General features: G+C 45.1%; 1 protein-coding gene across 2 annotated transcripts in view; it reads left to right on the forward strand.

Moving 5' to 3' along the window:
• The window catches only part of SYBU (syntabulin), a 65,102-nt gene extending 50,699 nt beyond the window's left edge, over window positions 1-14,403 (forward strand). For both annotated transcript variants that reach the window (XM_074985648.1, XM_074985647.1), the window contains exons 4-7: window positions 4,369-4,471; window positions 8,010-8,213; window positions 11,131-11,280; window positions 12,325-14,403. In XM_074985648.1, the coding sequence (XP_074841749.1) occupies window positions 4,369-4,471; window positions 8,010-8,213; window positions 11,131-11,280; window positions 12,325-13,429 (1,562 nt within the window). In that variant the 3' untranslated portion in view covers window positions 13,430-14,403. The remainder of the gene's footprint in view (window positions 1-4,368; window positions 4,472-8,009; window positions 8,214-11,130; window positions 11,281-12,324) is intronic.
• The last annotated feature ends 580 nt before the right edge of the window (window positions 14,404-14,983 follow it).

Raw genomic sequence — 14,983 nt, forward strand, 5'->3', positions numbered from 1 at the left:
GAGATCTCCAAATAGGATAAGCATTCCATCACCAGAAATATTAACAAACTGCACTAAGGGGCATAGATCTATGCTCCTGCTGCAATCTACTTGTAGCGGTTTAAAAAATGAGTGCCACAGAAGTAAACCTATATCTAAACCCAGCCACAACCTGCTTGTAGCATTCTAAAAAAATACTCACCAGAGGAGCCTTCTGCACTACTGCTGGACCCTGGGAGTCAATGATGAGGGGACTGGCTCGAGGTTGAGGGTGATGAAGAACTCTGGACTGGCAGGTTCAGCTTCATCTGGTGCCTGCTGATGATTGTTGGCATTCTCCTCTTCACTGGCCTGGGCCTCCTGCTCCCCCTCTCAGCTCTCACCAGAGCCCTGAGTACGGCCTCCTGAAGAGTTCCAGTTAAGATCAGGAACTGTAGTTGGGTTCCTCCCAAGAAAGGCATCCAGCTGCTCGTAGTACTGACACATCTTGGGAGATGACCCAGACCACCAATTTGCTTCTTGGACTTTATAGTAGTTCTGCCAGAGCTCATTTCACGTGACATTGCTGAGTGTCCCAGGAATAACATTTTGGGATCATGCCCTGCTAAATCTTTTCATAAATGTCCATGTTTTGCTTGCTGACTTGCAGTCTGCTCAGTACTGATTCCTCTCCCCAAACAAGTGAGATCCAGGATCTCATTATGGCTCCATGCTGGAGCCCTGTTGAGATCCTGAGAACTCAGGTCAGAAGAACCCTGAGTACTCACGATGGCTAGATGACTAGATGCAATGCGATGGATGGCTCCTGAGGCGTGCTGTCCCTGCAGGTCAGAAAGAAAATGAATTCAAATTCCCGGGCTTCCTTTTACCTACTTCTTGTGCACCTGGAGAGCAGGGGCGGTGAAAGCGGCCAGAACAGACACCTAGGAGGCATTGTTAGGACACCTCTGGAGGCCAATAAAATCAATTTAAAGAAACAGTGTTTCCATACTAGCATTAATTCAACCTTTAAAATTCCAGCTTGGCATTCCGCTGTGTCCGATGGTCGATGCAAGAATATTGACCTTAATGCTCCTTAAAATTGACATAATGGTGTTTGGAGTGAAGACGGTTGCATTGTAAAATTGAGATAACTGCCTTAAAATTGACTTTTGCTGTAGTGTAGACATAGCCTACATCTCAGATGACATCCCAGTGGTGGTGACCTGCTAAAGTAGTTATGATTGATAAATCAGTCCCTTTCTTCAGTTACAGCACAGCATTCAGTTAGTGAGATGGGAAGGGCTGACAGCTACTACCGAAAGCAGTTAGTGGTAACTGTACACCTCATTGCACTAACAAAGGAGTACATTCTCTCATTACCTGGCATAGAAGCAAACAAGTTTTCAGAGAGTTATGTAGAAAGAAACCTGAGGCTTTGGAGATAGGTCTCACCTCTTCATAGTCCCTGACATGTCATCCCATTTCCTACCTCTCACTGATACACTGTTCCTTTCTGGATTGTGTGAATGGATTTTTGCACAACTCCATTCTTGCAGGGACACTCAGCCCCGTGCTACATTAGGTAGAAGAGGTGTAGCATTAGTATTGACTGTACTATTTGTGGTGAAAAATTAGCTCTCAGGATTATAGATTTAGCTTGGAGATAAAAAATTTCAAGGTTAATGCCACAAAGATTTTAAATTCAAATCCAGCAGCATTCACTGTAATTACACACATTTCCCCTACTTTAGCTGTTTTTCATGGTTTCACTGAACTTTTTTTTACATCATCAGGCCCTACCTCCTCTCTTGCAGGCTTTAAGTAAAGCTGTCTGTGGAGAGAGACTTTATTTAATTATTTACTGCATTTTATTTTGTGGCTCTTTCATTGATAACAGAGCTGCATGCATTTTTAACACACGTAAGCTCAGTTTTGCATCTTACAATCAACATGCCTCTTTGTCAGTTTTGTTTTATTTACACTGTTATATTTTATGATTATAAGAAAAACTCACCATCCAGATTTTGATTTTTGTGATGCATTCAATATTACAGAACCACAAGATGAGTGAATTTTGAGGATTATATATATTCACAGTTGCTTCTCATCTTGAAGTATTGGTAAGAATAACATAGAAAAGGTGATAAAGTTGTAACAGGTCCACACGCTTGCGATACTAGCTTTGAAGAATCTGATCTAATGGATCAGGTGTCACAGTTCCTTTGGCAGATCTTCCTTGAACTATTCTGTCTTCCTTCTATGCTTAATACTAACCATTTAAGTAGGAAAATAAACCATAAAACAATAAGCAGGAAGGTTCAGGCATCAATCTAGATTTACAGAAGCAAAGAGATTAAAAGTTAGAACTCTAGCTACATCTTTAAGACCCACTAATACACCAAAGATCAGGAATACATATAGTATACAGGGCTTGGACGATGGATAATACTTTGGCACAACAGAGTAGGTTATCCACTGTGTGACTAAAAAGTGTGTGTATGTAATTTCTGCATATATGTTATATATACACTACTTCCACCTACATGCATAATGTGCATTTATTCATATTATAGGCATTTTACTATGTTCTGTGTATTTCAGTGCTTAGATAATATGACGGTGGTCATTGTGGAGACCTTAAAATAGGTGTAAGTGTCATACACAGTACGTTTTCTAAACTGCCTGTGCACCAAAGTGCTTGTGTAATTACCACAGCTGAATGCATAGCTGGGTAAACACAATTGCCGGTTAGAGGCATAACTGACCATGAGGTACAACTGCTAATGCAATTTGTGTTGTAATTGTGTCACAGAGGTTTGGAAAATCAGGTCCTAAGTAAATCATCCAGAACCACTCAGTGGCAGAGCCCAGATAAGAACACAGATTTGACTTCCAGCCCTCTAGACATTACTTCTCATGCATTCAGTCAAGACATAAAACTGTTATTTTTGGTGTGTTAAAACAAATTTTGGAACACTTCTCAGTAATTTGTTGACCAGAATAATACCACAGTACTTCAGATCGCAGTCTGTCGTAAAGCACTGTGATTCCCTGTGGGCAGTTCGGAGAGCTTAGTAATGGACTTTCCCACCGCTGTGGGATATATGTGATGCAGGTGCTTTACTCTGTGCCCCAGCCCTCACTGAAAGCGGTTTTTAACCATCTGTCACAGCTAGACAAGTGGCTGGTGCTGGCTGCAGATGGGATGTGGCCAAGGGGTAATTGGTTGAGCATATCTCCCCAGACAAATCTCCATCATCAGATTTCCTTTGGGCCTAACTCAAAGCTGTCATCCTGCCACTACTTCATCCATCTTCCACCACTACTTTTATCCATCCTTTCTCCTCCCTTCAAGAGCTGAATTCTCCTCTCCCGGTACAGCAGCCAAAGTGGCACAGGGATGTTCCAGTTCCTCCACTGACTTGCAAGATGACCTTGGATGATTCATCTCTTAATTCTTCCATTTACCCATTTGCAATTTGGATATAATTGATGCATTTTTGCAGGGATTAATTAATGGTTGCAAAGTGCTTTGGGATCCAAGGAGGAAAGATATTATGTACATAGTAATTTTTCTTCTGTCTGATAAGCTATTATTAAAGCAAGCTGGAAGCTCATTTCCATCCCCTCCTCTGGTGCTCTCATGCTGGCATCTTTTTTCATGGATGTTTGCAGCACTGGGTTTGGGTATGACAAATGTGAAAAAATTGCCAACTTCTAATTAGGCTGTAAGAGCTTCTTACCCAGTGAACTGTCTTACTTCTGGGCTCAGCAAAATGAGTGCTGTTTTCCTTTAAGTGACAGAGTCTGGAATACGAAAGCAATAAATCCATAGAAAGCTGGTAATCAGATAGTTTGGCTTAAGACCAAAGAAGCAGCCTAGAGTCAGGCATTATTATTGGATTACTGTAAAACTGTTTAGAGGTGCCTGATTATTTCTCTGTGTCAGATTAAAGCTTATGTGTGGATTTCAGAAAATATGTGGTGATAAGTCGGTCCCCTGCCCCTCACATACATAATATTTTTCTGTTTAAAGTGTGGAGATCCCAACAGCACTTGTTTGTTTAGTGTGACTGTGCATTTCAAGGAATGGTCAGCAGCTCCACTTCTGTTTCTACATTAATGTTTACAGCCTGGTTCTAAAACAACTTATCGCAGAATAGAAGTTGTAATGCCATGTTGTTTTCTGTTGTTGGTGAAGTGTCTGTTTTGAGGGAGCTGTTGAAAGTCTGGACTATATCCACAGTTTCTCCCGGAGGGCATGTTTGAAAACACAAGCTGACTTCTAAAGTTCACATGGGACAGGCAAAGGAAGGATGGCTATGACTCATCATCCCTTTCCCAAACAGTATAGCCATCCTTGGGTTATAATTTCCATCGTTTTTACTCTTCCCTCTTCCTCTCCAGGGAGTGAAGCTGATTTTAGCTCTTCAAGCAGCACCGGCAGCATTTCAGCTCCTGAAGTCCACGTGTCTGCTGCGGGGAGCAAAAGAGCCTCTTTTTCTCGCAAGTAAGCAAAGAAGTTTATCTTTCACTATGAGTGTTGCTTGGTGGAAGGACAGGGTTATCCACCATGGTCCTACCTTTTAAAACAATTTTGACTACAGCATGTTCTCTGATAGTACTGACCTTGATGACAATCTGTGATCTAGGAGAGAACAAATGTGATGCATTTGGAGCATATAAACTCTGACACAGCAGGCTCATGTGACCAAAACCAGCTCTGTTTATTCATGACATACCTTTTGAGGTCCTGTCAACTAGATAAGAAACATGTAGAATAGAAAGGTGGAGGAAACAGCTGGGTTTGTGCTCAGTTAAGTGCAACCATTCCAACCAGTTAACCTTAACCTTCTGGTCACATCACTTTGTTTCCCTGCTGTGACACACTGTCAGCTCACCACATGCTTTCCAAGGTCATCATAACATTGTTTGTTGAAGGAAAAATGTTGATGCTTGTATCTTCAATTCTTTTTGCTAAATATCAAGTTCTGCCCCTTTGTATTCATAGGCATAAATATGTCTATTTTGACTTAAAAATGTCTTGGATTAAATGTGGGTTAGTTGCCTCCACATGGCATGTCAAATACAAGCATAGACACCTTGCAGGATCTGAATTGTTTTGGATGGACATGTGTAGAGCCTTGCACAAATACAAAATGTGTGTCTGCAGCCAGTCTGCACTCTGCACACAGGGTTCCTGGGTCTCTGCAGATTTTCAGGACTCTAGCTATGTGCAGATAGTGCTGTGCCTTTCCAGTCCCTCCTGCTTGCAGTCTCTTTGAGTGAAATTGACACAACAGGATTCCTGCTTTGTGGACTCACAAGACTGAAGCTGGCAGGGAGAGTGGAAGGACAGCATGATTCCCATATTTTCAAGTCACCTGAGCTCATCCACGATCATAACATATCCAGTATGCAGGACTGCTTAGCATAATGCCTAACTGAAAGAGAATCTGATTTCTCTCGTGGTATCAGTATGCAAATAAACAGCAGTGTAGCTCTGTTCATGCTGCATGTAAGGAGAATAGATAGCTGCTGCAACAGTGGAAATTTGTGTTTAACTCCAAGTGTAATAACTAAATGATTAAAACCTAAACCTACTTTATTTCTTATAGCAGCATGACCTCTTCTTGTGACTTTAAATATTCCTCACGAGACGCCAGTCTTAATTTGTCCTGATGTCATGCATAACAGTTCTTCAAATGCAGCTTTGGGGGCAGTCAGGTACTATACTGTCCGACTTGGAAATAACTCAATACCTTAAAAATAGACGTGAGCAAAGAAAATTCACATAGTTCTTTCCCTTCACTTTTAATTGTTTTAAAATGTTTGCCCTCACCCTGCTTGTTTTTTGTTTGTTTGTTTTTGTTTTTGTTTTTTTAATAAATAAAGCAGTTGGGCTTAATTGCGTCAGTTTAATTCAGCATTTCAGTGACTTCATAACCACACTCCTGCATTTTACAGTAAGCTACTTATAAAGTCACCCAAACCAGAGCACTGCCCTGCTGGCTTGCAGCACCACCACACAACCATCTGTTCCATATAAAGTGTTCATTCTCAGAAGAGGGAGGGAACCAGGTCAGACAGTTTGAAGAGGGAAGGGTTTTCACATCATGAGTTCTGTTGTATTTTCCTTGATGTGTTGTATCCTTCTCATTTTCTGGCTGGATTTCTTTTTTCCATTTCTTTGGAAATATGTTTTCACTTCTTGTTACCGTTTAGAGAAGCAGCTTCCACTCAGGAGAGTGATGGTGACAGTTCATGAAAATAGATAGATGTGTTTACAGACTAAAATACAACTTTATGAACAGTTTCCAGAACGGCCTGGGTCCTTGCCAGGAGCCTGGATATTGGCCAGCACTGCTCAGAGCTGCTTTTAAGTGCAAACAGTGAATGGTTCAGTTTTATTGAGACTCGGGAGGGAGAGGTATGACAGTGACTTGGAGGAGACAGCTGTGTTCTCTTGAAGCTGTGCAGTTACTGAGCCTGTGGGGCAATTGGGCCTATTTCCCTGTCAGGCTCAGATTGTATCAGGTACATCAATACTTGGCAGTGACAGCTGAAGTCCTCTATGCTGAATGGACAAAGGAACATTGCTTCAAGCAGAACTTCTTTTTGTTGGCCATTATGACCTCTCGGGCCACTGGCTAAGTCTTGCTACAAGCCTTAATTGGCCCTCCTGCTACAAGCCTTACTGAAGAAGTCTCTTGGAAAATACTGAATTACTAGATTGTCATCTTCTGTTTACTTGAGCGTGGATCAGAAAACTTACGCATGCTGCTTGCTAACTTAGATGGGTGTGGCGAGAATGAGGAGAGTAGGGTGGAGCCAGTGGAAACAAAACCGTAAGTATAGGAGGATAGATCTTGTTGTTTTCTCTAAACCAGGGATTCCCAACCTATGGGTCGGGACCCAAACATGGGTTGCAGTTAGATTTGTTGAGGGTCACCAGCAGCCCAGAGCTGCATGTGGCTCTTAAAGGAGCCATTTAGCTATCTCTACCAATAGAGAAGCAATTACGCATTACAAAGACAGCTTCTCCACTTTTGACATTCGTAGTCATCCCAGGTGAGCCTCATAGTAGACTCTTGCAGTAGGTAATTTCCCCACACACCCTTCCCCCCTTTTGCCCCTCTTCTGTTCAGTGTAGCAGATTTGTCACTTTTCATATTTTTTTGTGTCTCCTCTTAGCCCCTGAGTGTGACTCCCCCCCAACCCTTCCAGCCTCTGAGTGTGGGGTTTCAGCTGGAGCAGGTGGGTGGGAGCAGTTTGGAGATGAGGGTCTTTCCCCACCACAGCTCAAATCAACTATACTAATAAAATAATAATAAACTATAAGAAATGCAGTGTTATTTAATTAATAGTGTATTTTCCCCTTTTCTATGAAATAACTACTGTGAATATATAAACACAAAGGGGCACAATTTTATATTCTTGCCTGGAGTGCAAAATTAGCTAGTTACAGCACTGCTCCCCCAGCCCCATTTTTAATTGCCCTGAGTCACCAAGTCTTCCTGAATTGTCAAAATGGGTCTCCTTCTGGGAAAGGTTGGAAACCGCTGCTCTAAACCATCTGACTATGATTAACTGTCATGGTCAGTGAGAGATGCACGGTACCTGGAGATGCTAAACGCATGTCTGCCCTACAGCCAGAGCTATCGTTTTCAGCTCAGGTACATGTACATGTGTGAAGAACAGCAGCGTAGCTGCAGTGAGAGGGTGAGCTAGCTGCCCTGGGTACAATCAGTCCTTCTGAGTCCTGTCTAGATACATCTTGTGGAGGTTGTTCTCACCCACCGCCAATACCCCCATGGCTGCACTTCTATTTTTAGTGTGCTAGTTTAATCATATCTAGTGAGAGTATATATCCTCGACCTGGGATTTACTCCTCCAGCTCCATGCAGATGTGCCCTCAGGCTTTCCTTCTGCCCACTTGATCTGATGCATTTTGCATAGCATCATGGGGTGACCTTATAGCAGGATGTGCAGGGATTTCATGGTGCAGTATAACTCAACAAGCGTTACTCAGTGTGGTTTACTTTCAGCCGAGGCCCTCATGGACGGAATAATGGATCTTCGTCGTGCAAGTCTGGAGCCAGCCCGCCTACTTCTCGTGAGAAGGACCTTTTGTCAGTATTATGCCGAAATCAGCTGAGTCCTGTTAACGTCAGTCAGAACTACGGGGCTTCTTCAGCCAGTAGCAGTAACTCAGGGTCGTACAAAGGAAGTGATAGCAGCCCAATTATGAGGCAAGTGCTTGTTCCTTCCTTGCAGTTTTGATTTTGTTATCTTAGGCTCCCCATTCTGAAGGGTGGGATGAGTCCTCTGGATAAAGAACAGAACACGTTGCATCTCTGTGCCACTGTAGATTAACAGGCAGGGACATTTTAGTTGTCTACTGCTTAGCAACTGGCCTCCAGAAACATCCCATAAGCCCTCAAGCTGCCACTCTGGTCATTGTTTTGAATTCAGCTGGCTGCCCTGCAGGCATGAGCTAGGAATGTTAAAATGGTTAACTGGTTATCCTGCAGCCCGGCCCTCCCCAGCCCTGCTGCAGACGTGGGGTTCTGCTGCCTGGCCCACCAGCCCTTCTGCGGCCAGGGCTGCTCCAGCCCGGCACAGGGGAGTTCAGCAGCAAGGGCTGGTTACCTGACTAGCGTACAGCACGCTGCCTGCTGACCAGGGTGCTCACCAGTTACCCATTTAACGTCCTTAGCAGGAGCATATCCCCTTTCACAAGTCCCTTTCAGACAGTCTGCACGTGGTGCTGATCTGCTCCTGGGCACAGAGCGCACCTGGACCTGGCAGGTGGAAACCTCTGCGTGTGTCAGGGGAGAGGGAGAGGTCGCTATGCAAAGAGCTGGAGAGGGAGGTGGGGCAGGCAGCTGTCGGGGTTTCCCCCTCCACAGCCACAGCCACAGGATGGGTCTGAACTCACAAGACACCATGCTGGCGCCCCCCAGAACACACTGCCTGCCCCACGCGCAGTCCTTCTCACTCTCCTTCCCCTGCCCGGCCGTAGGATTGGGAAACCTGGCCCATGTGGCATTGCCCACCCTTCCCAAAGCACCCTGCGGCCAGCTGCACTGAGGGGTGGCTACCCCCATGCACCACTCTGGGCCATTGCAAGAATGCACTCCAGCATCACAGCTTAGGAGCAGTGTGGACACATACGAGTGGTTTCCCTGCTGCGCTGTGACAGCCAGTGCTCTACATCTGCCTGTGTAGCCATATGGTCCACTCCAGTGCTTTCGTGTGCTAGCCTGGGCATTAGCATGGTTTGCTCTGGGTTTGATTTTCAGCTGCTTCAGACATACAACTCCCATTGACTAAAGGGGCAGCTGAATGTGGAGTGGATACAGAAGTTCCTGTCCAGCCAGAGCTAGAGCTGCGTAAGGATTTAGGTACCTAACTGACATTGCCATGCCTGCTCAGCTCTGCTGCTGCCTAACCCTGTAGGGCCTACATCCCTCAATCACCTATATTTCGCTGATTAAAGTCCGTAGGAGCCTTCATTTCTGCCACTGGGCACATGCACAGCCAGCTAAGTCCTGCTCCCAGGCACCTAGGTCACCCGAAGTCCCAGCGAGCTCCTCAGACTGTGTGTTCTCCCACCTGTGTCTCCTGCAGAGCCCAGACTGGTCGGTTGGATGGGTTAAAAGGATATTACAAAGCTACAGCTTGTGAATGAATTACTTTAGGAGGAAATCCATTCTGACTGCATGTGTGGCTACATGTACGCGCAGACACTGAAGGCTAGATCAGAAAACAGACTCGCATTGTAGCAGCAAATGTGTTATGGGATATGCTTTGGGACTGGTGGGGGGGGTTCAGTCTCTTTTATTGTTTAAATTAATTCACTGGGCCAGCGTGAGTGACTCCATAGGGTGTGGTTAGGGCACTCACCTGAAGGGCGGGAGACCCAAATTCAAACCCTTGCTCCTCAGCAGGTGGAAGGGGGAATGTGAATCTCTGTCTCTCTAGCACAGGTTGAGTTTTCTGCCCCTCAGGTTGAATAGATTGAGGCCACCACCATTGTTTTGCGCAAGGAAGAGTCTGGGCACCTAACTCAGGAGAAAGTTTGCAGCTGTGAAGCCAGAGTAAAGTCACTCCCTTTGGTTCAAGCAGAGCTAAGTTTCTGTCTGACTCCCTGTTAGGTCTCATCCCGCATTTTCTGCATTTCCTATGATCTAGCCAGAGTGGTTCCCAGCTCAGCCTGCTGGCCTTGGTGGATCTTGGGCTCCCCACGCATGGTGCCAGGCAGGGGGCAGCAGCCTTTGGCTCTTGGCCCATCAGGGTAGTCTGCTGGCTGGCTGAGATAGTTTCCTGACTTTGATCATCCCCAGGCACAGCCCCCTGCAGCTCCCAGTAGTCCCAGGTCACTGTTCTTGGCAAATGGGAGCTACAGGAAGTAGTGTTGGCTGCCAGGACACACTGGCTGCCACTTCCCACACCTCCCATTGGCTGGGAATGGCAGACCGCAGCCAATGGGAGCTGTGGATGGCCATGGCTGGAGAGGCTCAAAACCAGCAAACTGTCTCACAGCCCACTGGATTTCCTCAATGGGCTGAGAGACAAAGAGTGTTGCCCCCTGGTGTACAGAGCCTAACCTGGGGTAGCGGGTGCCCCTCGTCGGCAGGGTGCCTAAACACTGTGACCCTAAGGCCACTTTGCAATCTAGCCTTCAGCATGCACATGTATGCTTAGCCACACACACAGTTGGAACAGGCTTCCGCCTGTAACCTAGTCGCAAGCCACAGCTATTGTAACAGCCTTTCAACTAATACAGTCTGCTTCCGGCTGAAATCCTAACACCACCGTCCACTGCCTTGTGTGCATTAGTACGTGTCTGCCATCTCTGCCAGTGGCCCGATGCAGCCCTTGTAGGAAACTTTCCCCTACTTTACATCTGGCTATTTGAAAGGCACCTATCCAGTCTGGTATAATGACACTGAACCCTAGTACAGTAAAAGGCAAAATTCTTATTGTAGCCACAGACTGGCGAATGTCTCAGTCAGGGTTTATCAGACCAAGTCACTAATCTTTTTGTGAGATACCAAGCTTGAGTCCAATGTAAATTCATCTTTGTTTCAGTCGGCACTAGCGTTGAATTGGTCTTTCCTCAGGAAAGTTGTTTCAGGACTAACGCTGTGGGTTTTGTTTCAGACGGTCAGGGAGATACACTTCATGTGGGGAGAACCATGGCGTCAAAGCACCAAATCCAGAGCAGTATTTGACCCCACTGCAGCAGAAGGAAGTTACAGTGAGACACCTAAAAACAAAACTGAAGGAATCAGAGAGCAGACTTCAGGAAAGGTACATTTTCTCCCAGAAAAACAATTGGTGGGGAGAGAAGATTTATTCAGCAGTTTTCGCTCAGGATAAAACCCTGAAGTTCTTACTCCCTTCTTGACTGCAGTGAGTTTTAACTGGGGGAACTTAGAATTTGGCTGTATCTTATTAAATTAAATTGTTTACAGCCATTGTGGGTTTCATAACCCAGTCCGTGAATGCACACAGTGTAGTTAACTTACAGAAAGGAGCCAGCAATCTCCTTTGAACGTGGACTGCTTTATAAATATTTGAAAGGGATATTTTAAGTCAGGCTGATATTGCACCCATCAGTTTTGCACATGCAACTGTTGATGCTTGTGAACTTGTAGCTGTGTTTTCAGGGACTGGCTTTGCAAATGACTTTGTGTGTTGTCAACTTCAGGCATGTCCAAAGCATGTATTTCTGCATGTTTGAAAACCTGCTGCAAAAGATCATGTCTTATTCCAAATCTCTTTGTAACAGAAAAATTCTTCTCTCCCCCACCGCCGCCCCACCGCCCAATCCTCTTGCCAGCAAGTAACTCCTCAACGGGATCCTCCCTGGCTGTGGATTTGTTTTATTCACAATGGCGCTAGGTAGTGATGACCTACGGAAGGGAAGTTAAATAAATAATCTGGTGTTGTAAACTGATAGGGCTATGGTTTAAGTCTAAATGATGATACCTTTGCAGAGAGGGACTGTGCAAGGGGTGGGGGAGGTTTGAATGAAGAGGAATTTTACAAACATTCCTCTCCCCCAAAGCAAGGCGTTGCATAGAGCATCTCTCTCATGCTGCCTCTGCAGCTTGTGTGTAGCCCCGACCGGTGTGATTAATGAATCCACTTTGCCATGGACCATCTGATCTTGCCCTCCGTTCTCCTCCTGTTACATCTCTGCCAGGCCCCTGTGAAACTTGTGCATACTAGTCTCAGCCAACCTTTTCACAGCAGCACTACACCCTCACTGTCCCTGTGTAGTGGAACTTCTCTGAGTACTTTAACTGACCAAAGACCAGAAGTTTCACAGTAGTTTTGCTTTTGCTCCAGGGAAACAGAAATAGAAGAGCTCAAGTCGCAGCTGGCTCGCATGAGGGAAGACTGGATTGAAGAAGAGTGTCATCGAGTGGAAGCACAGCTGGCCTTGAAAGAAGCACGAAAGGAGATTAAACAACTCAAGCAGGTCATTGAAACCATGAAAAACAGCTTGGCTGAGAAAGACAAAGGGATTCAGAAGTATTTCGTAGACATAAATATCCAAAACAAGAAACTGGAGTCCTTGCTTCACAGCATGGAGCTGGCTCAGAGCGGCTCTCTGCGGGATGAGCAGTGCCTGGAGTATACCTGTGAATCACCTGCCAAGTCTTCAGGTCCAAGTGCAACATACTCCAAAACTGTGGGCAGCCTAGTTACGGAGGACCAAGCCCTGGAAGACAGCAGGCTGCTGCTCAGTGATGATACAGCTAATGGGACTGACTTTTTTGAAGAGGTTATTCTGGCTGCTACACCTGAATCTGGTGATGCCTCCCTCTTTGCTTCCCCTGCTGCGCTTGAAAGGGTCTTTGCTGACAAACTAACATCCTCGCAGGCAGCAGAGGAGAGCGACACTAGCATGATGATGGAGCAGGCCACGCAGACTGATGTGGCGCCATCCCGCCCAGCGGTGGAGCAACTCGTTCACAACAGATTCAGATCGCAGCCAGTCAATCCCATCAGTCCATTTGCTGCATTAAAGGGACTGGATGAATTTCCTGCGGTCTGCCCCAGTGACTCTGCTTTGCTACTGGATTTAAATCCCAGTGATCCAAGCTCAGCCATCCTTCTGTCTCCCATGGCATCTCCAGCTGGCAAGGGGGACTGGAGGGTTAGTGAAAACCGGGTTATGAAGGAACTTGACTTTACAACCTCTCGCAGTGAACCGTTCAGAAGTGTCATCACTCTCTCTCAGGCAGGCCTCATGAAAAGGTACTGGAGCAGGAGTTTCCTGGTCGATCTCTTGGCTGTAGCAGCCCCCATTGTACCAACCCTAATGTGGGCATTCAGCACTCAGCGAGGCGGCACAGACCCTGTCTATAACATTGGAGCATTGCTTCGTGGCTGTTGCCTGGTGGCGCTGCGCTCTCTGCGTTGTGCTCCCCTCCCTGTCGAAACCTAAGTGCAGCCGCCCAATACTGCGTGCTGGTTGGGGGGTAGAGTTACAAAAGACGGTAAAAGTGTCTGTGTACAATGGCAGTCTGTCTTGTGGCTCCTGAATATTTGATTTGCACTATATTGAGTTGAAAACATTTGTTGTTTGAAACTGAAGGAAGGCTCAGTGACGTGGCGGCTTGATCCCGCTAAGTGTACTACACGTGTATGTTAGCACGCATGCTGTCTCTCTTCATTTGTAAGCTGATGTATCGATTCGCATACTAAAAGCTCATACTTCTAAGGCAGCTTTGGGCACGTGTTGTCTGTCTCGCTTAGTGCTCTTGTAAAATGGATAATTGCCCTACCATTCCGCTGGTCTTGTGCACAAAGACTGTAACCAAAAATGAATTTGTGTTGGTTATCTTGAATCTTGCATTGTTTGATAAATAGTGGATGAATATATTTTATGCACATTATTTTAAAGTCTTAAATGAACTCTTATTGTAACCTGCTAGTCAGTCAAGCCCTGTGAAATACTGTCTAAGTGTATTGTGAATTAACTTATTTTTGCTTATTTAATTGTTGTATTGGAAACTACACATTTATAATCACAAATTACAGTAAAGCATGTTAAAGTATGAATTAGTGTCTTATTTTAGCACAACTCTCAACTGCAATAAAGCATTAAAAACGCAATGCAACTTTAAGGTTGAAATTTTACATAAAAAGAATACAGGAGCCAAGTGACTGCAGTAGGACACTGTACATTGGCATGGTTACAAAAGCAGAATTTGGCCTAGAAAACGTGGTTAGAGCTCCCCCAGCAGCTCATACCCCAGAGATGAGGTGCTCTGTATTCTGTCATCAACTTCCCAAGCCATCAGTTGCACCCTTCCACATGTTTTGTATCATCATGGGTTGGGTGAACTTCAATCCTTTTACATATTTAGACTATTTCTGCACTCTGAGAAGTGTGAAAATTGCATCCTTAATTTTGGATTCCTGTAGGTCATTGCTTTGTTTTTTGTGTATTTTAATAAAAAGCTGGAGGGCCTGAATGTGCTTAGTGGACTTTTAAACACACTAACATTTGCATGCTGCCCCATAAACTCTTGTTTCTCATGTGTATACCTGAAAGCACATGCTGTGTCCCTCTGTACACAAATGGACTTCCACATGCAAATCCTAGTGAGGTAGTAGCATTGTCTGGTAGATGAACATATGGAATGAAGTGGTCTACGCCTGACTCTGGCTGTTTTTGCCCTGTGAGACCTGAAGACATTTAAAGTCACTGTTCTCCAATTTTTTCTTTTTTAAAATTAAGTGTAACAGCCCTTCCTGTGCCACCTACTTCAAAGTGGTATTGTAAGGTGTGACTGTTGATAGTCACTTCCAGAGCCCTTCATGAATAACACTTGGTAAGTATTGGCATGGGCAGAAGGATAACTGGCCAACGGGTGAGAAACAGGCTGAAGTCAAGTAGCTGATTTACAGATACTTAGAGTTCAGCAAGACCATACCCCCCTCGCATTAATTTGATATTCTGGGACTGCCTCTGATGCAGTTTTTGTCATATTGT

This window comes from Carettochelys insculpta, chromosome 2 (assembly GCF_033958435.1).
Source record: "Carettochelys insculpta isolate YL-2023 chromosome 2, ASM3395843v1, whole genome shotgun sequence".
Taxonomy (NCBI): Eukaryota; Metazoa; Chordata; order Testudines; family Carettochelyidae; genus Carettochelys; species Carettochelys insculpta.